Here is a 27948-nt window from a genome sequence, read left to right on the forward strand (position 1 = left end):
AAAACGTTGGATGGCTCACATTCAGCCCACTTAGTTTTCCAGAAACCCTAACTTTAGGACGTTAGGCAATTTTTCAGCTTTTATTGTGCCATATCCAAAGTGGTTTGTTATAATTTATATGTATAGTTATATAAGTAATTTTTTTGTGTGAACATGCTGCTCTCCAGTTTAATTTAAGTTTGTAACCTAATAGATAATAATAATAACAGGACTCTAGCTTTGATGTAGTAAGTTTTTTTTTTCCACCAGAGGTCAGGCCAATACATCTTAATAGTTGATCTTAATTGGTCTAGCATACCATATAGATTGTAGTGGAGCATGTTTCTTTGTATATGTGTATACTGTTAAATTGTGAATGAAGATATTTGGGAATTATAATACTTCATTCACATTTAACATAATCTGCCATAACTTAAGCAAGACTTGTAAATATCATTTGTTGTTAGTCTCTTGCTTATAAATTATTATTCATATAATTACTTTGAGTTTGTTTATTATTGTTTATTTATATAATTTTGGGATATGTATTAGTGATGAAAGGACTCTGTGTTAAAATGTCATTCAATTTATTTTATTTATTCCTGTGTTAATATTATAAGAAGCTGTGCATATATATTATAAGAATTTGTATTTATCATATTTAGATGTATTTTATGTGAACTACGGATTATTTTTTTATCTGTTATTTCTGAAAGAGAATGTAAATGTGTGGAATTCTGTTGATGTGATCTGATTGGTTACAGTCAGAGAACTGAGTTGTTTTTAGTTAGCGCGTGCTTAGAACGTGAACAGCTATGTATATGGAGAGAGGCCAGTAGGATGTAAGCTGAACTGGTTAGAACCGGATTTTGGGCAGGAAAGAATAAGCATATTTGATTGGAAAACAAAAGTAAAGGGGAGAAGCGTTCAGGACAGCAAAGAGTGAAGTAACTGGTGGCAATAAGGGGATTTGGAAAAGCCATAAATCGATTAAGAAAGGGCTGGGAATTAATAGGCAATTCGGAATATTTCTACGGAATTCTAATATTATGACGAATTCCAAATGTTTTGAGGAAGAATAGTGCAAAGCTGAATTTAATGCATAGAAGAAAATAAGGAATTAGTAGATTACTAAAAACGAGTGCGTCAAGACTTGTATAACCCTGTGTCTAACTCAGTTATTATAGCGAAGATTTCTTCTGAATAGTGTTGTGCCTATAGTGAAACCAATGTGTAAAAGGTGTAACCCAGTAAGAGCAGTCTTTTTTATATTTCAGAGTGAAGAAATAAAAGTTAGCTCCGCCTGATATATCTTAACATTAACTGTGGCGTTCTACTAAAAATAGCCGAAGTATGGAGTTTTAAAGTGTTTCCCCCTTGAAATGATAACTGTCTCATAATTAAATTAAGTGTTTGTTGACTAAGAGTGAATTAGAGAATTATACTTTAAGAATAATTACTGTAAAATTCTGGAACATTGAACTGTGTTAACCATTTTCAATTATTTGGAAGAATATAGAATTGACAGCTGAATGTTTGATGCCTAATGTATTATGTTTGTTATGAGTATTTGAATTAAGTTGATGTATAAAAGAAGTGCATTATCTAATTGAATGGAGACAAGTTGTGATAATAGTATTTAAGCATTGAAGAGTAAGATCTGTAAATTTTAACTTTAATCTTTAAACCAAACCGAGTGGCTACTAGTGTCTCAGAGATATTTTGAATATTGTTCAATTAGATTATCTTGCTTAGAAAATTATGCTTAAATGTACATGTTTTATAACCCTGTATTAAATGTTTATTTTATTGAATTCAATTTGTTGTTTGCATGATTTTTCTTCATTGCACCACTCATAAAATTTATTCGAACCTTGTGGAAGCCTTATATGATGTTAAAGAAACGTGTAATTTTCTTGACCAAAAAGCTCTGGAAATACTTTTATTGGGATTATATTGATCAAGTGCATATAACAACAACTAAGTTATACCAACTAGTTTCACCAACTAAGTCTGTTGGCATCTTCAGGGTACATAACTGATGTACGGCATTAAAAAGTAAAAAACTGTTACAAACTATAATCAACCGATTCCAATTATATTAAACAAAGAACAGAGCGCGTACAATACATTCATAGAGCGTGGATGATATCACTTGTTGTTATTTAGGAACGTTCTATAGTTGGCACTGTAATTCAGTTCTGGCGAGTTGAAGGATCTGATAAGGGTCTTCCAGATCACGGCCAAGATTAGTCCTTGGTTCCTGTTAAGGTTTTGTATACAGCGGGCAACTGTTGAGGCCTCCTTAAAAAGGCAGTCTCGTTGTTACCGGAACCCATAGCTAATGATATTAGATTAAAAAGTAGTATCATCCTCTCATCTTCCAGAACTCCTAACAAAAACATCACTACTCTGGAAAAAAGAACATTGTATAGTTTGAAGAAAAAGAAAGACATTATCATATTGAAGGCAGATAAGGGAAATTCAACAGTGATTTAAAACACCAGTGATTACGAAGATAAGATTAACAGCTTATTGTCGGATACATCAACCTACCGTGTCCTAGTCACAGACCCAACACTAAAAAACCACAATGATACCAACGATTTATACGTCATATGGAGAACTGGTTTATAGACTTAAAATGAAGATTGAAATCCATGCATCCACTAACACCAAGACTATATGGCGCTCCTAAGGTACACAAACATGGAACACCACTACGCCCGATTGTGGATGGAATCAATTCGCCAACTTATCTGTTATCCAAACACCTGGCAGGCCTCCTCAAACCTCACATCCATAATTCGGACACTTATATACGAAATTCCCAACATTTCGTTGAGAAACTGAACAACATCTCTATCTCCAATACGGATTTACTCGCCAGCCTGGATGTTAAATCTCTATTCACTAACATCCCTGTGGAGGAAGTCATCAACATTTTAGGAAGTTTGCTCCCACGAGACATCACTTCTCTGTTCCGTCATTGTTTAACATCAAACTTTTTCTTATGGAATAAAACCATATATCAACAATTGACTGGCCTTGCAATGGGTAGCCCCCTCTCTCCATCTTGTGCTGATCTCTTTATGGAGGATTTTGAAAGTAAAATCTTCACTCAAACAGACCCTAAACCCACAGTATGGTGGAGATACGTGGACGATATCTTTATCGTTTGGAACCAAACAAAAAAGGATTTGTTCGACTTTCTTAACAAAATCAACTCTCTACACCACACAATGAAATTCACTCTAGAACTTGAAGAAGATAACCAATTATCATTTCTGGACACTTTAATTAAGAAGCTTCCGAATGGTGGTATCAACCTCTCAGTTTACCGCAAATCTACCAATACAGGACGTTATTTACATTTCACTTCCTCACACCACATTTCTCAGAAACTTAGTATTGTACATATGTTGAAGAACCGTGCCTCTCTCCTTACAACAGATCAACAAGACCTCCAGGAAGAACTATCCCTGATATCCACCAACCTTACCATGAATGGATTTCCTCGAACACTCATCCACAAGATACTTTTCTCTGAACCCCGACAAAGACAACAAGATGATGTACGTTATATTTCTACCATCGTCATTCCATACTTGGGGAAATAAGATTGCTAGACTCCTTAGACCACATAAAATAAGAGTGGCCTTTAAACCCACAGAAACGATTAGACAATTCTTAAGATCTCCAAAAGATAGCCATCCTTTCTCCAAATATGCTGGAGTTTATAACATACCATGCTCGTTCGGCTTGAATTACATCGGCCAAACTTCAAGGAGCCTTGAAATTAAGCAAAAAGAACACATAGGTGATGTCAATAATAACAGAGAAGAAAAATCGGGATTAGCGTTTCATTTCGCAAGAACGAACCATACCATAGAGTGAGATAGAAGCACAATTCCTTACATGGAGGAGGACTTCTGCTCCCGAATTTTTAAGGAGGCCACAACAGTTGCCCGCTGTATACAAAACCTTAACAGGAACCAAGGACTAATCTTGCCCTTGATCTGGAAGACCCTTATCAGATCCTTCAACTCGCCAGAACTGAATTACAGTGCCAACTATAGAACGTTCCTAAATAACAACAAGTGATATCATCCACGCTCTATGAATGTATGGTACGCGCTCTGTTCTTTGTTTAATATAATTGGAATCGGTTGATTATAGTTTGTAACAGTTTTTTACTTTTTAATGCCGTACATCAGTTATGTACCCTGAAGGTGCCAACAGACTTAGTTGGTGAAACTAGTTGGTATAACTTAGTTGTTGTTATATGCACTTGATCAATATAATCCCAATAAAAGTATTTCCAGCCTTATATGATATTAGTAACCTTGGCCTGTAAAAGAAGATTATATAAATGTAGTTGAAGGTTGATTCCTCTGTTTCACTTAGACTAATCCGAATAAAGGTGGCACAGTATAATAAAATTTCTCTATATTTGGATCAGTAATCAACCAACAATTAAATAAGAAAAAAAAAACAGATAATTTAAATAAGAATAACGTTCCAACAAAATGGCAGATTCAAAGCCAGGATGTACAATCCAACAATACTACAGATGATGACCTTAATGTGAAGGTTGAAACGGCGAGTGTTTATTTTGGTTTATATTAAACAAACATTTTACTCTAACGCAGTGTTGTTTCCATAATTTTCATGATGCATATAAGGATTATTTTTCTATGGCTTTTAAACTGAAGGGGAGTTAGCAAGCTTCCAACTGGGCTACTACTCATATGGAATTAATTTTAATGAATTACCTTTAAAATCTACCCACTCCAAATCATACTACTATAAAGCAATATTTTAGTTTAAATAAAGTTATTTTGTGATCAATCTGATAAGTATTTTGTCACAAAATAAAAATTGTAAAGTAACTTACTTTGGTTTTTCCATTTTTGATTATATGGCCTTCATCTAAAATGCAATAGTTCCAATAAACAGACCCAAAGAAATCGATATCATTGCGCACAATATCATAGGAAGCAATAATTAAATTATGTTTCTTTGCTCTGTTACGTAATCTATAATGAAAACAAATTATAAATACAGTATATTTTCAAAAAAATCTGTAAATTAATTTAAAAAAATAAACATGAATTAGTAACATATATGGAAAAGGGAAGAAATCATAGAATGGTGTGCGTTGAGTATCTTCATGAGTATCTATGCATACTTTTTTTTTTCTAATCAAAGCTAGTTTTTTTTTTTCAGAGCTAAAAATCCCCCTCCCCCCATCATAATTTACAAATAATTTCATAGCAGATTTGGAATGTTTAACTTTTTGATTATGATCTAGTTTGTTCCTTAAAGCTTTGTCTTAAAATTATTTTTATTATATATGAAATAACTGTTTCATCTATATTTTTATGGTTTCTTGCATCTCATATGAATGCGAGCATATACACTGATTATCACAGTAGTTATTTTAGAAAGCAGATAAAACTATGTTATATATATATATATATATATATATATATATATATAAAAACATAATAAAAACATACAATATTGTTTAACCATCATATCAACGACATTGTCAGTGGATTGCAGGGGGATATTCAGTTGTTTGTGGATGATGTGAAGCTGGGAATGGTTATTAGTAACAGTGCAGATGTGGTAGCCCTGCAAGAGGATTTGAATAAGTTAGACAGATGGGCAAATGAATGGGAATATTGGTTTAATGCAGCAAAATGTAATAAGGTCTTGAGGTTTGGGACATATCAATGGGACGCTGCATTGGCAGGAGCTATACTGGAGGAAGTAGGGGAGACAAGAGATCTGGGGTTGATGATTGATAGAAACCTGAAATTTAGGGGACATATTGCAAAGGTGGTGAAGGTAACACAGAGGATTGCTGCAATAATGAGAAGGACACTGACCTGCAGAGATAAAAGAGTTATCAATCCATTATATAAGACTCTGATCAGATCACACTTAGACCATTATTATCAGATTTGGTCCACAGGATTTGAAGGGGATAAATTAACTGTGGAAAGGGTACAAAGGCGCATAACAAAGACAGTTTCAGGACTGTACAATGTTAGTTATGGGGATCGGCTGAGGGAATGTGGACTGCAGAGTTTGGTTGATAGAAGAAGGAGAGGTGATATGATTGAGACCTTGAGAGGTGGTTAGAGGGTTGACACTGGGGAATTCTTTCGCTTGGTTGAACAGCAGGAAGGAGTGATGACAAGAGGCCATCCCTGGAAGTTACGAAAGGAAACCGTGAGCAAGAGGGTGAGGAGTGGTTTCTTTGCACGGAGGGTGGTTGAACCGTGGAATGCATTGCACGATAGAGTGGTGAGAGTAAGAACGGTCAATGAGTTTAAAAGTGGTATGATAGACTTTGTATTTCTTAGGAAGGAACCTCCCACAATGAGTCTTGAATCCATGGAGGCCTGAATAATAATAATAAAGTAGGTACTGGTTGTTCCTTGTCACTGTTCTTGTTCTTGGTTATTTGATTAATATTCCAAGATGAAGATTTATCAAATATGTGGTAGTTTCATGAAATCAAATTTGATGAAGTTGGAGTAGTTCTTCAAAGTGGAAAGCCTTCAAATATATATTACTTTCTTAAAAAAAGCACAAAGCATTTTTAAAAAACCACCAAAGAATTCAGAGCTAAGAGCAAACACATACATATGCCAAATTAACACATTTGCCATATGCAGTTTACTGTTTTGAATAGCTCATGTTGCTTGTTAGCAGAGGAAAGATCTGGGGAATTCTTTCGCTTGGTTGAACAGCAGGAAGGAGTGATGACAAGAGGCCATCCCTGGAAGTTACGGCCATCCCTGGAAAAACCACCAAAGAATTCAGAGCTTGTTAGCAGAGGAAAGATCTGATGCAAGAATGGAGGAGTGAATTCCAAATGCAATGCAAATGATGCCCTGCTTCCTGTTAAGAATATTGCAAACTTGTTAGCTCTGGTGGACAACCAATTTCATGAGTTCCACAAAGCTGAGTAATAAGACCTGATTTAACCTTTCATTTGTGGACAACATTATTGCAGTATTCACCTTCTTGAATATAACTTCTCCTGGTCTAACCTATGTAGGCCCTGGCACTAGAAAAATAAATTTTATAGTCACTAGGATATTTCTGGAAAGAAATACTGTCTTTTAAACATTGTAAAACAGTCATCATTATCAAATTCCTGATATGTACCCTCGGAAGGTGTACAGGATAATTATGATAGTACTACATGAAAAATTTACAGCATTACTAATTTCCAATCAACAATTTTCCTCCAAATTAATATGTTATCTGTCAAGTTTCCAGTATCATCAGATCTTATATTTATGTTCTAAGGCACTTCTTACTGTATTAATCCATCTACATCTTAGTCTTCCTCTGGGTCTTTTCTTGCAAACCTGGCAGAGAACACTTTGCTATTGATACCTCTGCACACTCCACTAATGTTTCTCGGAATTCTCATATCAGAGTATTTCAAGTGTTTTATTTCTAACCCAGCTCTCAGATCCATAAGTAAAAACTGGTTTGAACACAATCGTGTATACAGCTAATTTAGTGTTTTGACTAATTTCTTTCTTATTCCATACAAATTTATTCAGCTGACTTCCAACCACACCAGCTTTACTAATTCTGTTGTCTATTTCCATATTTAATTTACCATCGCCACTAAGAACTGTGGCTAAATAGCTGAAATGTTTTATGCTATAGGTTCATAATTCAGGAAACAGTTGATGTTTTGAACGTTTCTACCTATTTTCATTGTCTTTTTTTTTTTTTTTTTTTACTAATTTTCATTACAACAGTTATTCAATTTAGTTGGGAAATCTTGCAGACTTGTACTGGATTTATTCAGAAGTATAACATCATCTGCATAAAGTAACCATTTTCTTGTACCTACTTCAAGTCTAACTGCTGATTTACAGCTTAATTAGACTATGTAATGCTTGATGTAATGTCCCATTTACACTATATAACTGTAACGTTTTGAAGAGCTTTCCTCTTGGCACTTTGTCATATGCCTTACAAATCCTTGTTATATTCCCATGATTTCTCAACTGTCTTAAAACGAAAATCTGATCCTGACAATCTCTAATTGGTATGAATCCAGCTTGTTCTTCACCAAAGTTACCTTCCATAATTTTTCTTAGGCATTTCTCAAGTATACTTACAGAAATCTTACCAGGAACACTCAGTAGAGAAATTCCTTGGTAATTCAGTTTTATTTACATTTTTATAGATGAGTACTATATAGATGATTTATAGATGGTTTGAGCTCTGCTCCAGTCATCTGGAATTCAATCCCTTTATCATGTCTTCTAAATTATGCAATGCAGCCACAATATAAAACTTGTATACCTTCATATATGAGCATTTCTGGCCGAATTTCATCTACTCCAGTTGACTTTCCACATTTCACGTTTTTGATGACTTTTTCTACTTCAGGAATGGATATGTATTCTTCCTGTAAGGAGTTTTCTACAATCACATTGACACGGCTTGTTTCATTTAGCAGTCTTTCAAAGTAATTACTCCAGACATCTAGAATATATTTGTCTTCACTTTTTATGTCACCTTTATCATCTCTGATTTCTTTTACAGTACTTTTTCCTCCGTTTCTAAACTTTTTCTAAACGTTTCTAAACTCCAGAATATTTTGCCAACTTCTTGATATTTATGTTCTTACCCAAATCTACCCATGGCATTTGTCTAGGTTAGTTTTACATTGTGCTTCATTTTCTTATACTTTTCTCTGTATTCTCTAAGGAACACAAGCTGACTTACTTGCCAGGAACTTTCAATATTCTTTCTTCTTTTCCTTCACTCCCATCGAGTTCTGATTTTTCCACCCTTAGAAGCACCTCACCAGATGCCTCATTAACTGAATCAATCAATGTTTTCTTCAGGATTTTCCACTTAATCTCTAAGGTTTAGTTCTTGTTTTGAAATTCTTTCATTTTTTCTTCAAAGATGTTCATGTTTTTCAATCTACAGTTCACCTCTGAAAGATGTTCAAACTTTGATTCATTTTAAAACTTTCTTACGCACTCTTTTTTCAATATGAAATTCAATTTTATCTGCTCAAAACTAAACAGTGATCACTTCCTATTTCAAATCTTCTGTATTACTCGTGTCCTGAACCAGTGGGAAAATCTTGCTATCAGTTATAACATAGTCAATGAGACTTTTCTTATTTCTTTCGTCTTCTCTCCATGTGAATTCATGTGCATTTTTATATTAGAACATGCTGTTAGTAATAACTAATCCATATTCTGAACAAAAATCCAGCAGGCATTTATAATTATTATTAGCTTTGCACTTTTCTCCAAATTTTCCCAAACATTTCTATATGTCTATTAATAATTTTCTACTCTGTTTAGAGTTCCATGAAATTTCATTGAAAACCACTCATTGAAAAAGCAATTTATCAAATAAACAATTCATCATCATCATCATGCATATCAAGGATTTAGGCCTAGCGTGGCCTGTTCCGTCCTTAGAAGTCATTGTTGAATCTTTTAAGAGGACGTCCTGGTTTTCTTTTTCCTAATGGCTTGTTTTGGTAATCTTTTTATTTTCATTCTTTGAACGTGTTCCATCCATTTATGTTTATATTTTTTAATTTTTTCTATTAGTGATTCTTGGTTTAATTCTTTCATAATTTCTTCATTTCTTTTGTGATCAAATAGTATACTTTGCAGTTTTTTTCATAAACTTCATTTCTGCTGTTATTAATCTTTGTTTGCCTTTTTATTTTATTGTCTAGGTTAGTTTTACATTGTGCTTCATTTTCTTTTTCTTTGACTTCCATACAATAAGACTGGCTAATGTATTGCATGCTTTTGTCTGGTTTGTTTTTGAACTAGGTTTGGTTTAAATATAGAGTTAATTACACCTGTTATTTTTAAATATTTTGCAATTTTTACGTTTATATCTTTTTCATTTTCATATGTTTATGAAATATATATATACATCCTAGGTAGTTAAATGAATTCACCTGGTCTAAGATCTTGTTATCTATTACTATTTTAGTTCTTACTGGATCGTGTCTTTTAAAGGCCATAGTTTTTGATTTTTCTGTTGATATTGTCATACCATAATCTTTGGCTCTCATTTAGATCTAAAATAGCTTTCCGTAAGTTATCTTCAGAATTTGTAATTATTATTTGGTCATCAGCAAAAAGGAGAGTGTTTATGTTCACAGTAGGAGAAAGTTTAATACCTTGATGGAAATTTTTATTCCATTTTATTGTTATTTCATTTAGGAAAATATTAAAGAGAGTTGCTGAGAGGGGGGCATCCCTGTCGGACCCCTTGGTTTATCTCTCTCGTATATGATAGCCCATGATTTAATTTATTTGTATTTGATTATTTTCATATATACTTATGATAGCTTTTAGGATATTATTCGGTATTTGTCTATCTTTTAATATGTTAAATAAAATGCTTCTTTTAACTTTGTCAACTGTTTTTCAAAGTCAATAAATGCAATATGTGTTTCTAAATTGTATTCTCTTCTTTTCTCTATTATTAATTTTAGTCAAAATGCTGTCTATATATAGCGTCCTTTTCTAAATCCATTCTGTACTTCTAAAATAAAGTTTTCGTAATATTTCGTTAGTTTGCTATTTAATATTCTGCTATATATTTTGTAACAGGAATTTAGTATACTTATGCCTCTATAGTTTTTAGGGTCATCTCTATTACCTTTTTTAAAGATAGGAATCACAATTGCTTTTTTCCATTCTATTGGGGTGGGGGGTTACCAGTTGTATAAATTTTATTTAAAAATAATAGGAGTCTTTCTTTGAATCTTGTTCCTGCATATTTATATAGTTCTGAACTAACTTATCTTCTCCAGGTGATTTTTCGTTTCTTGTTTCTTTCAGGCTGATTTCTAATTTTTCTTTAGTTATTTCCTTTTTATTTTCAATAAATGTTTGCCAGTTGTCTTTTTTAAAATATTTATCGGTCCACAATTCTGTGTAGAAATTCTACTAATTTCAATTCGGTGTTTAATTTTATGTTTTCTTTAGTATCTGAATTTAGGTGTTTCAAAATCTTATATACATTGGGTCTTATTTTATATAAATCATATTCTAAATTAGAAACAAATTTGTTCCATGATTCTCTGTCTTTTTCTGACTTCTCTTTTAGCTATGGCTCTTATTCTTTTATATTCTATTTCATCTTCTAACCATTTATGATAGGCTTCTTTTTTCATTTTGATTATTTCTTTGGTTGTATCATCCCATATCTTCAGTTTTTTCCTTTTATTGAATTTTTCGGTCTTTACTAAGCTTTCTGCTGCTGCTGCATTTGGTATCGTTTTTATATTAAGCCATTCTATTTCTTCATTTTGTTTTATTTTATCTAGATACTGATTAATTCTTTAATAGTCTAGTTTTATAAACAAACGTTTTAAATTTTCTTTCTGTTCTTGTTACTTGTAGCTATTTAGGTGGTAATCTTAATTTTATTTTAACGAGGAAGTGGTCACTACTCATTTCATATCCTCTGTGAACGCTAGCATCTAATGAAAACTTGGATATCTTTTCATTTAAGATAAAATAATCTAATATTGATTTCCATTCTTTTGCTGCCCAAGAATATTTATATATGTCTTTATGTTTATAGAAAGAATTCATTATTTTTAAGTTATCATAAACTACAAAGTCAATCAATTTTTTACCATTCCTGTTTAGAGTATGTTCTCCATATATTCCTATGTTATTATTAATTTTCGTGTTTCGAATTCTTACATTTAATTCTCCTGCTAAAATTACATAATTATTTTTATTTATTTTATTATAAATATTTTGTAGATGCTTATAAAATTCAATATTATCCTGTTCTTGTCCTTCTGGTGCATATAAACCAATTATTGTTAAATAGCCTCTATCTATTTATATTCTAGTTTCTATTATTCTTTCATTCCATAATTTATAATGTTTTAACTGTTTTAAAGGGAGTTATGAATCCAAATCATCACTCCTGCTTGTGCTCTTTGGTCTCTGTCAACTCCACTGTATATCACATTAAACTTTTTGGTTCTCATGGTTTCCTTTTCATTTCTTTTTTGTGTCAGTGATTACTGCTATTTTAAAATTTCTTTCATTTAATATTTGGTCTAATTATATTTCTTTATATGCTATTCTTCTTACATTCCAGTTTGCTATATGTATTATATTTTGTCATTTCCATTTTCGTTTTACTTTTTCCATACGAAGGTTGTTTTCCATAGATTCATTCCGATTACCTTTTTCTGTCAGCTTAAAAGTAGAATTATGTTCTCCATGTCAGGTGACCAGCTTGACAATGGATAGTTCAGTGGTAGGGATACTACCTTAAGGCTACTGAACTAGCCTTCTTCCAAATTTCGACCCATAGGAGGAATAGGGTATATTGATCGGGAAAGAGTAGATTATAGTAGGATAGAGTAGAATTATAGTAAAGGTTTATAGAGGGGACATGGTTATAAGGCCAGAAATGGAAATACCCCATGTCTCTCGAGCACTCTAATAGCGTAAGGATTGTAAAATAAGAAGAGTTGGCTGAAAAGGCCTTACAGGAAAGATTAAAGTGAGTGGATCTTCCTCAAAGCAGAAGAAGTGGATAGATCCAGCTAGGGGACCACGGGATTGTCACTTCCTTTACAATCAAGATGGTTGCCCCTTTTCGAGTCCTTATTCAGTATATTCGGACCACCCCACCATATATATATATATACATACACACACACACACACACACACACACACACACATAGATGTATATACACACATACATACATGGTGGGCTCTCCTATCTGCCACTCAGGGGACAGGCTCTCCAGGGGTTACAGGGTCCCCCCTTTCAGGGGACCCTGTAAACAATTCATCGAACAACAATTTGTCGCAAATGTTTGCACAAAAGATTGTGCAAAACACATAAAATACACAAAACGCATATACTGACAGAAGGGAATATCTATGAGAAAAAAAAAAAAAGAAGAAAAAAAGCCACACACTTCTGTCGTTTATAATATATATAAAGAGAATATCAGGCTGAGCTTCAATTACATCACAAGTTAATCTATTAAAAACTGCAGTGGATTTTGGTAAATAAACTTCACTTTACATGCATTATAATTCATTTTTTGGTGAACTGTTCATTTGATGATTTGTAGTTTCAATGAATTGTGATTTTTCGATGAATTGCCTATTGGTAAATTGTGATTTCAATTAATTACCATTCAATGAATTGCTTTATTAATTAACTGTTGTTTGATGAACTGATCTGATTAATTGTTTATTCGATAAATTACCTTGCAATAAATTGTCGTTCAATGAATTTTCTTGATACCACTGTCTCGATATATCTCCAACAAGGACCAACTTTTCCTTTTTCATTAAGCCAGCTGCCTTCTCTAATAATGCCTCAAGAAATTCCTCCATTTCTTCCTTGGTAATACTTTCTGTAGGACCATTAGCACAAATAAGTCTCATTGTCCAGTTATCCCTTCTGATATTTATCCACATCACTACTTGATATTGCCTGCAATTCAAGAAGAATATCCTCATATTTAGTGTTGAATGCTATGGCTACGCCTTTTCCCTGGTTATTATTGGCTGAATATAACACTTTGTATTTGTCGCTTAGAAAGATCTCGCCTGTTTTTTTCTTCTTTGTTTCAGTTGCACCTATTATGTCGATCTGGTACTTATCCAATTCTTCTGCTAGTTCCATGATCCTTCTGCTTTTCCACTGATGCTTCTTATGTTGATGGTACCAATCTTGAACTCTGTTGATGTTTAGCTGGGAAGTGTACTGGGATCTGTTCCAGTTAATCAAGATGAACTGATCTGATTAATTGTTTATTCGATAAATTACCTTGCAATAAATTGTCGTTCAATGAATTTTCTTGATACCACTGTCTCGATATATCTCCAACAAGGACCAACTTTTCCTTTTTCATTAAGCCAGCTGCCTTCTCTAATAATGCCTCAAGAAATTCCTCCATTTCTTCCTTGGTAATACTTTCTGTAGGACCATTAGCACAAATAAGTCTCATTGTCCAGTTATCCCTTCTGATATTTATCCACATCACTACTTGATATTGCCTGCAATTCAAGAAGAATATCCTCATATTTAGTGTTGAATGCTATGGCTACGCCTTTTCCCTGATTATTATTGGCTGAATATAACACTTTGTATTTGTCGCTTAGAAAGATCTCGCCTGTTTTTTTCTTCTTTGTTTCAGTTGCACCTATTATGTCGATCTGGTACTTATCCAATTCTTCTGCTAGTTCCATGATCCTTCTGCTTTTCCACTGATGCTTCTTATGTTGATGGTACCAATCTTGAACTCTGTTGATGTTTAGCTGGGAAGTGTACTGGGATCTGTTCCAGTATCTGATTTTTTTGCTGATCACCCTGGTTCCTTGACAAAAACAATGGAGGCATTGTTTAACTGGGTGATGCCCCAGCATGCATGAAATTCTGTCACGCTGTACCATAATTTTACATTGTAGTTTAAGCCAATAAGAATACAATTTGGTCAGCTAAATCCCCAATTGCCAGCGCACTGTAAAACACTCTGAAATATCCAAACTGGTTTCCCAGCCATAACACAGGGCTTTCATTGCGGTCTGGTTGGTCGAGTGGCTAGTATATCTGCTCTCCAATCAAAAGGCTGCAGGTACGAATCCTGCCACCATGGGCATGGAGGTTTGTGATTGTCTGTGAAAATACTAGTGGTGGTGGTCGGCAGTAGATGACAAAGATAGTTGCGGTTGGTGAAATGAGTAGTGGAGATGGAGAGTTGTAGAATAGGTGACCTCCCTCAATGAGCCTTTGGACTACCTGGAGGTGTTACGTAACAATAACAATCATAATATGGCAGTTTATATATAATCTAAATCTATAAACAGTTCTGTTGAGTAAATGTTTAGAAATAACTATAAATTCCCCCCATCCCATCCCCATCATTATCATTTTTATCATCCCTTGAGTTATGGATAGATCTATTTTTTAGCATGGAAATGATGCTGATTGCCTGTCAAGAGGGTGGTAGAACAAGATGGCATGAAAAGTATTTATCTGTATGACTGGGCTGTCAATACAGATTGAATATGCCTCGTCTACTTCTTTAAGAAAGAGAAGTTTGTTATTTCTTATCTCTCTATTTCAATAGTGAATTTTGTTTAGTAATAGATGCCATTTAGAAAAATTCAGAAAATCATTCAGACCATCCATGCTGTGTTACCAAACCATAGAAATAATGATCATGTAATGCACATGTAGCGAGTTTCGGAACAGCTTATGATAAAGCTATTACTTCAAATTTCTCTTTGTACAAGTTGACAACTGGAGGTGACAATGGAGAAACTATTTAATCCATATAGTTGGTCATAAATATCATTCTCTGTCATCTGATGTTAGAGTAGGATATTGAAACATTTTTCCATATCCATTGTAAACAAATCTATATAAAAAATCAAACCCTTCCACTCATACATCTATAAACAATGATCCTGCATACAAGCTAGTCATAATATCAGATAAATTTACTTGAATTTCTAAAAGTTTTTCATTCAAATGAGGACAGAAGGTACCAAAGCTAGCATGCTTCTCCACATAACAGCAGATGGCATTAGTTTTCCTACTTACCTCCTCCTCTCAAATTAGTTGTCAAAATTCTGAAGAGGGAGAAACATGATGGCCATATTGATTCTTTCATTAACTAAACAATTCTTCTCATTCAATAAAATAACTTCTCCTTTTGAAGCCAGAATAAGCCAATATGGCATTCTGGTTAATTTGGATATCGTTGCTTACAAATCTATTAGTCGAAAAACCAAGTAAATTATAACAGACAAGAAATTATATTTTCGTTCTAATCCTTCACGCAAGTATCTTCATAATGAGGTTACTTGTACACTGCTGACTTCACATTGCCTTCGTTCCAGTAGATTTAAGTTTGATCATCAGTTTCTTGAAACTTGTGAAACTTTACAACACTGTCCAAAATTTTATCACTCTAATTCTCTGAGTGTATGCTCATCTCACAATTTTATGAATGAAGTGATTATGATTAACTTTCCTATATATATATACTATGCTGGCCTGGTTGGCATATCTGCTCTCTAGCCATAAGGCTGCAGGTTTGAATCATGCTATAGCATGGATGTTTGTGATTGTCTTTCGCCTTCATATAAGTATATAAATACTCTCCCAAGATGGGATCGGTCACCATGGAAGAAATAGACCTAAAAACCTTCTGTAATTGGAGAGGCCTTTACCCAGGGGGAATATATATATATATATATATATATATATATTAAAAAGAATTGAATGACTAGAACCGAGATTTAAGTAAAAAGGTTTTAATATAAAAACACGACTAGTTTCGGCTTGTAACAGCCTTCATCAGGTGACATTATATAAGAAAGAAAAAAGAAAAAACACTAAAACACTGAAGCTTAAATAAATTATGAACATCATAGAGAGTCTCTATACATAATTGACATTAAATCGTTGTGGTTGTATTTAAAGCTGTACTTTCGTTTATTGTATTGTTCAGGAAAGTACGTGCTAGTAGCATCTCGTGAACGCCAGTACATGATTACAGCTGAATGACTATCTGGGAGGTTGTAGCTCAAGTTATTATTTAGGTGAACAGGATTGAAGATGATTTCCCTAGATTCCACGATTTTTCTCTCTAGTTCATCATTGCAACGGAAGATGTTAGTATATTTTTCCAGCAGGCTTTGTGACTTTGGCTTTCATCATAAGGATTAGCCGAGAAAAGGATATGACTTGATAATGCACTGACTTGCTGTCTCTTGTAAGTAATGTCCCTCATGTGTTCTTCCATACGCAATTCAACAGATTTGTCTGTCTGCCCAAAATAAGGAATATCACAATCACACAATATTTTATATACACCAGGGTATTTGAGATGATGATGACAAGGTTTTGGATGGCTCATTAAGAAACGGATCTTTGGAAGTGGAGTGAACAAGGTTCTGATATTATATTTTCTTAGAACTTTTGCTAATTTATGTGAGACTCTACTTATGTAAGGAATAGATATATTGCCTTTGATTTGATCTATTTGTTTCTTCTGAACGATATCTAGGAGGATTAAGAAGGAATCTTTCAATGATTTTCTTGGAATATCCATTAACTTTGAAAGAAGTTTTGAGATGGTTTATTTCTGTAAGAAGTTCATTTGGGTCATCCAGAAGAGAACGGGCTCAATGTCCCAAGGTGGAAATTATTCCAAGCTTATGAGGAGGGAAGTGATGAAATTGACTATGCAGATATCTGTTGGTATGTGTGGGCTTTCTATATATCGATATATAGAAAGCTTTAAATACAACCACAATGATTTAATGTCAATTATGTATAGAGACTCTCTATGATGTTCATAGTTTATTTAAGCTTCAGTGTTTTAGTGTTTTTTCTTTTTTCTTTCTTTTATAATGTCACCTGATGAAGGCTGTTAAAAGCCGAAACTAGTCGTGTTTTTATATTAAAACCTTTTTACTTAAATCCCGGTTCTAGTCATTCAATTCTTTTTAAAAAATATGTATGTTAACCGAGTTAATGATCATCTCAATCCCATTCATCAGTTCGGTCTCCCAAAAATTGGCAAAAGTCCTTCAAAAGTAACATCAGGACATTATTCACCACTCTTCCAAAAATCAGATCTCTTATAAGCCATCCTAAACCTAAGCATCATAATCTAAAATATCCTGGCGTATACAAACTATGGTGTGATTGTAATGTTCCTTATTACGGCCAAACTAATAAATCTTTTGAACTTCGCATGGAGGAGCATAAAAGAGACATCTCCTATAAAAGATCAAATGCTAGTGCCTTATCCAACAATCCTCATGATAATTTTCAAGGTCATCACTCAGTTTCCTGGGATAGATCTGAAAACATTTTCCGTTGCAAGGATGAATTTGAAAGAAAGATAGTGGAATCCAGGGAGATCGTCCTTAATCCTGAACATTTGAACAGTAATTTGAGCTATAACATCCCTGAGAGCCATACTGCTATTGTTCAATACTGGCGTTCTCGAGAGTCTACTACCATACATACAATAAACAATGGCACATAAATAGAACAACTGGAATTTTAATACAACGTTTCTTATTTTTAATTATCTAATACAATTAACCTGTGCTTCTTAGTTTTCTTAATATCTTCAGTCTTTTATTATTGATTCTTCTACCTACAAAGATACCTGATGAAGGCCATAATAAGCCAAAACTAATTGTATCATTAAAGTTTTCTAACTTATTCTCGGTTTGTTAATCATTAAATATATTTAAAAAGAAAAAAAAAAAAAATATATATATATATATAGAAAGATAGATGCTATGCTAATGCCTTTAACTTTCTTATAAGAAGTGGGCAAAGACTTTTAGCCCTATCTAACTTTAAGAGACTCAGGGGGGGGGAATTCAATCTCCACTGGTAGCCAATCAGAGATAGTTGATCAAAAACTATCACTAATCATATTCAGCAATTGGACAAGAAAGGTGACTGGCAAATGCCACCAGCTATAGGTCCTTAATCCTAACACTATATATTTATTGACTGAGATAGTGTGGGGTCTATGATCGATAATCTTGAGTTTACAGGACCAAAAACCAGAGTTTCCAGGAAGAAAAAAAAAAAGGATAAAGGATTCAACCAAGATACAACCTTAAAATGTACAAAGCATGATCTCGATTAAAAAATGAAAATCTATGAGCTAAATATGGTTGTAAAACATCAAATACGATGCTGAGATTTGAAACTTATTGGTTGGAGAGCAAAGATACTATTTGCTGGTGAATGCATTTCCGGTGACATTTTTTTGGATTTAAATATAAACCCTGTCACAAAAGTAAGGACAACAAAACACATTTCCCCTTCGTGGAGATTTTAATTAAGATATTCAACTTTATTTTAGTTAACTATTGGTGTTATGTTTATCTGCCAGATATTAATTTAAAGAAATTTACCACAGCAGAGGAGTTCTAATTTGGTTTCTTTCACTACAGTTTAATTAAATTGCAACAAAAATATCAGTTGCTTTGGTTATGTTGAATGTTGATGTTGAAAACAGGTACATAACCTGTTTTCAACATCTTACCATACAAAACAGAGACAACAACAACAAAAAATTGTATGAGTACACTTTCATCTCTGTTAATGCATATTAATAACTGTAACAAAACTAGCAGGGGCATGATTAAAAGTTAAACATATTGAGATAAAAATGACTTTTAAAGTTTATTTTGTACAAAGAGAATCATAATAATAAAATCCACTTTGTTTATTCAATCTCATGCACATTTCTCCAGTTCTGATAACCTCTGATACAGCAATCCACAAACCAGCAGCCAGTGTAACAGCTTTCCATTGTTTAAACATTTCCAAATATGCTTCACTAGAAATGTTAACTGTTATTACTTTGCTTGTAGTTTTTTAATTTATTTGTGAAACCAAGTTTTTTCATGCTAGTCAAATTTAATCATAATTTCTTTTCAGGCTTCTTTGTGAGTGGTTTAATACAGGAAAATAGTGATTCTAAAAATAAATGATGGCAGAAATCTCATTAACTATCAGAGTATATCAGAGATGCAAAACACACCATATGTTATTATTAGTTTATTCTATATGAAAAAATAATTTTGAATAAAATAGCTGGCCTAAAAATGACATGCAGTCAAAAAATATTAATCAGCATGTGTGCTCACACACACACACATACACATCAACACCTCAGAGTTTGATGTGCATCATAAACAGCAAAAACAGGTATAGAGACAAAATGAATTGAGGAGAGGATATTATTGATTACAGAACACTAATATGCACATTTCTTTAAATGTATAACAAATACACAAACCTGATTCTTTCTGCTGGAGGTCCAGTGTAATGAAGTGGATTTAAGAATTGCAGACTTATAAATTTCTCTACCTCATAGACCCAGTGACCAGTGAGGGTAGGAGGACATACAACTAAGGATGGCAAAGGCTTGGAATCAGGGCATTTAGTTTCCTTTAAGAAATATTACACCCATTCAATAAGTTTGTACATAAGAATAATCATTTTAAAACATTAAATTCTCATACTGTAATAATTTGCTAATTTGTATAGATTATCTACATATGCAGGGCTTTATTTACAAGATGTAACAATATAAGAGCTTCTGTAGATTTCTTTTAAACAATTACTAAAATATAGAGCCAGAAGGTTTCAATTTGGTATAGAAGATATTAAATTGAGGATATTATAGGTCCAGCCATATTTTATAGCCAAATATAGATGGAAACTTACAATTCCAAAATTACCATAGAGTTATGAGAATATAACCTCTAACATTGGAGTTACTTGATATGCACTACTTAAAAGATACACTCTTCATTTAATTTCCATTAGTGAGATGAGACCATGTTTCAAAACATAAAACAGGTTTATTAAAATAAACAGTATAACTTAAGTTTTGTAAGACATCGGACTTACATAATCAGGGGTAAAAAACGTTTATACAACTAGAAAAAATTAATTAGCACATATATGTTATCAGAACTTCAAAACTAGTTCACTCTGTTTGTTTGTACTATTAAAAGGAAAACCCATTGTGATAATTACCATGTACATGATGTAACAATGCTAATTGTTGCTGTAACGGAATGTAGCATGACACGTGTCATACCCAATGCCTGTGGTTGTTTTTGATGAAAACAGATCAAACTTTGTGTATGAATTAAACCGTGGTTTTTATTACACTGTGTGGGGATAAGAAACATTTCTGAGGCTTCTTAAAACCTTCTTGCAAAACAGATGTGATCAATATATGTCATTTCCGTTTCTTGCAAAACTACTTGGTGGCCTGTGCTTGTTGTGTGTAAGGCTAACCTGATTTGTGATGTCTTATTTTCTTAACATTGTTTATGTGTTCAGACCATACCATATGGCCTATATAGCAAATGATACAAGAGCAGTAAATTTTTATAAGCTTCTGGTTTTTATGGAGATGTAAGAACTTTGAGATCTTACACATTGGCAAAAAGCCAATGTGTAAGATCTTTGTAATATAATCACAAAGTAATGTAATTTAATGTAAATTACATTACTATAATGTAATCACACACATATGCCACAGTAATTAACTTTTTAATAACATGTAAATATTTCATCTTAAATATTATAAGACATCATCAGTACAGTTATTAAACAACAATAGGAATTACATTAAAAAAAAACATTAGTACACATGCTTACATTGGAATCCCTCTACATATACAGTAGCATGTTTAGGGATTAGAAACTAGTGGATGTAATTAAATTAAAATATAACTGATGAATTTATTTTATATACAGTCGAGGATAATAGCTACTCACTGATGAGATCTCAATAAAGATCGAAACCGGTCTGGGTAGTGACCTCCCACCATAATGTATAACATCACACATCTCCTAGGAGATGGGTTTTACATTATGGAAACTACTAAGAATAGCGATCAGAACTTTCTCCACCTTTGCAATGAGTTGCCCTGGTTTGTACTACGTGCTTTAGCTTACGCTAGTAGTCGCTGATACATTTATAGTTACTATATTCGGCATGAAACTCTTTGATTCCGATCTTTGAGTTTCTTATTCAGTTTTAAAACAATGTGGGATTTAATATCCCCTTAATTTAAATAATGTTTTACATTGCCAAATTGAAGCCTATTGGCTCTTTACTTTAAATAATTTCCCAGACTTTTTGGATAGCGAGACTGTCATTAAGTTTAAGATTGGGTCTGTGATGTAAGGCTTCAGAATTTTCTTTATTCAAATGCTCATATTTATATATGGATCCATGTATTGCTTGGTGTGTTGCCATTGGTCCTGTGGTTGGCATTTTCAAATCCATGTTGCATGAGATCAGATTTGTGAGGTTTGATAAGACGGATGTAGTCTTGATGTTCATGGATGAGTTTATTTACAGATCTTCCTGTTTGATAAGTTACAAGATAAGTTTGTAAGATAAGTTACAAGAACATGGCACTGCGTATATGCCAGGTAACATCAGTGGTAAGAGTTTGTCATTTGGAGAAGGTAACAAATTGTGAATTTGATTGATTGGTTTATAGGTTGCAGCGAGTTTGTATTTCTTCATTATTTTTTACAATCGTTCAGAGATGCCTTTGACATATGATATAGGAGTCCTATGGGCTCCTTCTTGTCTGGGTTGATGTCTAGGAGATTTGCAAATAATTTTTTTGAGTTATTGGATTATATCCATTTAGTAATCTGCATCTTTAATAATTTCTAATTTTTGTCTTAAAGATTCTTCAGAGGAATAAAATTTGTGTGCTCTGGATACCAAAGATTTTATGATGCCATTTTTTGAGACGGATGATGAGCTGATGTATTGTGGATATAACGACCTGAAAAAAGTTGGTTTTTGATAGACAGAAGTTGAAATGGAACCATCTTGTTTATGTTTAATGTGTACATCGAGAAAGGAAATACCCTGTGATGATTCTTTTTTTAGCGTGAATTTGATGCGAGGATGTAGGTTGTTGATATTTAGAAATAAGTAATGTTCTTGTTCTGTGTGACTCTAGACTGCACAGACATCATCAACATATCGTAGCCATATTGTGTTTTGGTTCAAGAGTGAAAATTCTATCTTCCAGATGTTCAAGAAAAAGTTTGCCAAGTTAGGTGATAAGGGTGAGCCCATTGCTGTTCATTCCTCTTGTTTATATATTTTATCTTTCCATGTCAAGTACCGTGATGTGATTGTAAATTTGAATAATTCCACAAATATTGGATAGAAATTTTTGGGTTAACAGTTCTATTATCTCTTTGTGAGGGATATTAGTGAAGAGAGAAACAATGTTGAAGCTTATTAACATGTCTCTATCTGACAGTTTAATGTCTTTAAATCTTGATTTCAATATCTTGAAATCTCTATAATCAGCCCCACGTATAAAATATTCTTGTAAAATATGGTTAGAAAAGCTAATTGGGAAGGTTGTAAGGTCTTAAAGACCTGCAGATATCTGTGGATTATTATTATATAATGATAAGATGCTGGCACTTTATCCTTTTTTGTGTAATGGGACAGCCTTTACAATTTTATTATATTCATTTATGCAAATTTATTTCCACCTCATGATTTAATTTTTTTTTATAAGCCAACATATTCCCCACTGTTGGGTAAAGGCCTCTCCCATTATGGAAGATTTTGGGTATACTTCTCCCATGGTTACCCATTCCATCTTGGGAGAGTATTTATACACTTGTATAAATGAGTATATGAAGGTGGAAGACAATCACAAACATCCATGCCATGGTAGGATTCAAACCTGCAGCCTTTTGGCTGGAGAGTGGATATGCTAGTCACTTGGCCAACATGATATAATTTAAAAATCATAAATCTGATTTTTTGTCTTTTTTTTTTTTTTTTTTTTTTAATTTTGAGAGTACTTCATTTTATTTTTATTTTAAAATTCTGAAAATCTGTCATATTTTTTTTATCCCTTTAAAAAGTACTCGATATTGGATATACACAGTCTTGCCATAAATACTATTGCAATTTCTGCACAAAACTGTCCTCACTGCTCACAGAATTGTCTGAGTCTGGTTCCATCAGTGGTATTGTGTGCACCAACAGAGAGTTGTCTAGCTGTATGGGTTAACATACAGTAGGGAGATTATGAGACCTGTGTAGCTGTAATAGCACTTCACAAGGTTGGAATGCAGCCACCTGTTATTTTCAATAGTATGTTTGTGTATTGGACTATTAACCATTATAACAATACACAAGACATATTTTACTACCAAACAAAACGAATATGCTGCATTAGGAAGTGACAGCTTGTGAGAGCTGTAAAGACAAATCTCTTCCATAATTCTGTGAGAATGCAGAAAGTGATGTCACAAGAGAAGAGCATTTCACAGAGAAAGATGTCATGTTGATGACCAGGGAGTGAGAGCCTATTATTGTTCTAGTGGACATTTTCTAACACCACAACTTATGTGGCAGAGGGTGATAAAATGAAAGGCTCTTATCCAGTAGTACACAAACAAACACAGAGATATCCTCTTCACAGATGAGAAGATTTTCATCATTGAAGATTTGTTTAATCGCCAAAATAATTGGGTATACATGCTAGATGGTCACACAGAATGTGCCATAGCACTCAGGATTCAGAGAGGTTATCATCTCATGTCAGTGATGGTTTTGTGTATGTGTGTGTGGGGGTGTATCAGGGGGTATTCAAGTTGCATTTCTGTGAGAAAGGTTGAAAATCTTCACCAGAGTGTATCAAGACACTGTGTTGGAACCTGTCATATGGTCCCTGAACAATGTCTTGTTTCATGATAGGCAGTGGACCAACCAACAGGACTTAGTCCCTGTACACAAGATGAGGACAACACAACAGTGGTTGGAGGCAAATGTGCCAGACCACTTTATCACCATCTGATTGGCTGCCTGTTGGACTTCAAATTGTACTTGGAGCTTGAGAGAGAAGCCTGGAAGAAACAACACTCCAACATTATAGCCTGAAGGTGGATTTGGATGAGTAGTGGCAGCATTTCCTTTGGATGTTGTGTTGCCATCAATATGTATCATCACAGACCTCATGTGTGTGTAAAGGCAAAAGGGGGACATTTTAAATATTGAGTGCTGCTATATGTACATTATACAAGTGGTTTGTATATGCTGAAAGCTGTAAATGATTTACTGAAATGATTTACTGTTGCTAAAGATTTATGATCTGTTCAAGTTGTAACAGTATTTATGGCTAGACTAGGTATACTGTACATACATCACGCTTAATACATTCGTGCTGGAAAATGTGAAATAAGGCATGAGAAATAGTCCATTGTGAACATATTCATAGAAGATAACTTTCAAACTTTGGAAGAATTTTCAACAGATACAGTTGGCAAAACTGCAAAATGTGATAACTCTTGAAGTAACTAACAGATGGCAGTTGTTAATAGAAGTGATTCTAAGGCAGTAAGAAGAAAGCAATTCATGATATTACATTCCAGCACTGCAATGCTGCTGGAATATTATGCATATTATGCGACTATCCCCCCCCCCCCCCACACACACACGCATACACCTTTACAGCGCCTCCAATATACCACTACTCTTTCTTTTAAGGTTACACGGTGATCAGCATTCATATTTCCAAATTTAGGGACACAAAACACACATGTTGAAATGATTATTTTACTTATTATTATTATTAATAATAAGTAAAATAATCATTTCAACACATGTGTTTTGTGTCCCTAAATTCGGAAATATGAATACCATTACTTTTTTGGACATGGCACTCTTACAGAGTGATCCATCTCTTTGCATAACATGGCCTCGACAGTTCTTCCTGTCTACCTCTACTTGAACTACCTCTCCAGGCAACTTGCAGAATATGTCACAGTGGGATTATGCACCAGGTGACAGAGAAGCTTCGTGACTCCATGTGTGCTATCTGGCAGCTGGCCTGTGGCACCAGTTTTTACTAATGTACTTTGAAATAGAGAAGGTTTTAGTACTCCAAACACGTCTAGCATACTTGAAGGGTATGCCAAACATACTTAGAGTACCACAGTGCATGGAGAAAAGAGGTGGTGACAGAACCCAAAAAACCTCTGCTCTGGATGTCAAATATGGCACTCACTACTCCAGGCATCCAATAAGCTTGATGGTGGAGTTTAACCAGCAACTCACTTTTGAAACTTCCAGGGAATGCAAACTATGAATTTAAAAGAACTAAAAATAAGGAATAAAAAGAACAAAAAGCTTATTATATACACAGCAAGTCAGCAACATGATGTGTGTTTCATTAGAAGCTGTTTCATTTAAAATATCATGAGATGAACTAGGAAGATATCTTTCTGTCGATAGAGGCTATACCATAGGAAGGCGGGTAGACTTGACAGGGAGAGGATGTATATTGCATGTTACCTACTCATTAGTGGCACATGCTCCAATTTATGTAAAGATTCTCAAAATGAGAATCTAACATACAAGTAGGCAATGACGACAGTACACTGTCGTCATTTCTCATACATATTGTCCAACTGTGTAGTGCACAATCATCTAAAGCTGCATGATCTCCTGCAGGCAGTGTCATAAATGCAGAACTTCAAAGAATTCTTTACTGGGGATGTCATAATAGTTATCCTACATTCTTTCTCATAAAAATCAGCTCACTTTTCTCTTACCTTTGAAAGCTATTTACCTATATTCTGTAAGGGCAAAAAACCTTACATCACATTAATACCTTCATTAGGATAAAAAAAAAAAAAGAAGAGATCTTTTTCAAATCAAGATGCAAATTTCACTCTTCCAGATACAAAACTCTGTATAAATCACAAATCTACCCAATATTGTTAGAATACTGTTTATGTTCATGAACAATACTCTAATGATTGGTTCCTCATGTCTTACCTTTGAAAGCTATTTACCTATATTCTATAAGGACAAAAAACATCACATCACATTAATATCTTTATTATCATCTAAAAAACTGGGATCTTTTTCAAATCAAGATGCAAATTTCAATCTTTCAGCTACTAAACTCTGTATAAATCCCAAACCTACCCAATATTGTTAGAATATTATTTACATGTTCATGAACAGTACTCTAATGATTAGTTCCCCATCATGTGCATCAAAAATTTCCCTAAAAATTCTTGATGCTCTGCAGATGAGGATGGTCTGACGGAATGATGATTCTTCTCTTGCAAACCCACTTTAACCACTATCTCGCAGAGGGGGTGTTTTTAGTCTTTTCTATACACACTTTGGACAGCCACTGCTCATTATTCTTTCAAGGCTTAACTGCAAACACACCAAACATGCTTTTCCTCTTTCTCTCTCATCTACTTTTGTTCTCTGGAACAGCTTTCCTCAAAAAGTGTTCATCCATCAACTACAACCTTTCAAGAAAAATATCGAAAGATTTTCTCTCCTGTATCCTTGCCTACACACACACACACACACACACAGAGTACTAATATCTCTAGATTTTACAAAGCTAGAGTAGTAAGAAACAGATTTTGAATACAAAATTTATTGCATGTATTAATATCAATAATGATGTGGTATGAATGCATGAGACAAATATGATTGTGTGGTATGAAAGTTTTGTAATTAAGAGGCATAGATGCTTAAAGAGAAAAAATAATTTTTAGACTCAAAGAATTAGAATGTGACTGCAGCTATGAGGATGCATAAATCATATGTGAAAGAAATGACTGCAAGGACAAATATGGTATACTGAGTGTAAGAAATAATTGTTAGATGCAAAGATACAAAACAATGCAAGTGGAAAAATTGCAAGAATAATATTTACATGATAGGAATGAATTCAGATGGGTGTTGATAGCTAGTGATTCAAAACATAAGTTTTGTGGAGGACTAGATGCATAGCATGTGGATACATGAAATTGTTTTAATGAGAGAAAGGATTAGTATGAGTAGGATGGTTTATATGTGAATGGATTTAATATTAAGGAACTGGAGAGGTTGAATGGTGAAAGTGAAAAGTCAGTGAAATGAGTATTGTTAATGAAAGCTGGAAAATAAATAATCTGTAGGTAGTAAATAGTTCACAATTGTTACTGGTGAAAGAAATTAATGAGGGAAAAGATGCTATATGGAAGTCAGGATACACTAGTGGCCAAAATTGTGGAAACCTTTTAGAAAAAGTGTATTTTTGAGGTTTGATGGCTCATAACACCACTTTTGTTTTAGTGAAATACCATAAAATCATATATCAATGGAAAGATAATTTAATCTAGAATGTAATGCAACAAAGTTTGTTCAGTTATCTGTATTCTATGAAAAGTTATAGCCAAATAACCAGAAAAAAGAAGCACAACTTGCTTATGTTGATATGAAGTAGCTTTCTTTCATTTGAATGTATCCAATGAGCACGAGTGTTAAGAGAGCCAATCAAGTGTCATC

At 33.6% G+C, this 27948-nt stretch overlaps 1 protein-coding gene across 1 annotated transcript in view; it reads right to left on the minus strand.

Annotated features, from left to right (window-relative positions):
* Hel89B (histone acetyltransferase 1) overlaps positions 1-27948 on the minus strand; it is an 863997-nt gene that overhangs the window by 200165 nt on the left and 635884 nt on the right. Inside the window, exons 29-30 of the mRNA XM_090405810.1 lie at positions 19867-20018; positions 4877-5018 (exon numbers count right to left, since the gene is read on the minus strand). Coding sequence (XP_090261936.1) covers positions 4877-5018; positions 19867-20018 — 294 coding nt within the window. The remainder of the gene's footprint in view (positions 1-4876; positions 5019-19866; positions 20019-27948) is intronic.

Source organism: Typopeltis vanoorti, chromosome 15, assembly GCF_054136105.1.
Source record: "Typopeltis vanoorti isolate ZY-2024b chromosome 15, IOZ_Tvanoo_1.0, whole genome shotgun sequence".
NCBI classification, from domain to species: Eukaryota; Metazoa; Arthropoda; class Arachnida; order Uropygi; family Thelyphonidae; genus Typopeltis; species Typopeltis vanoorti.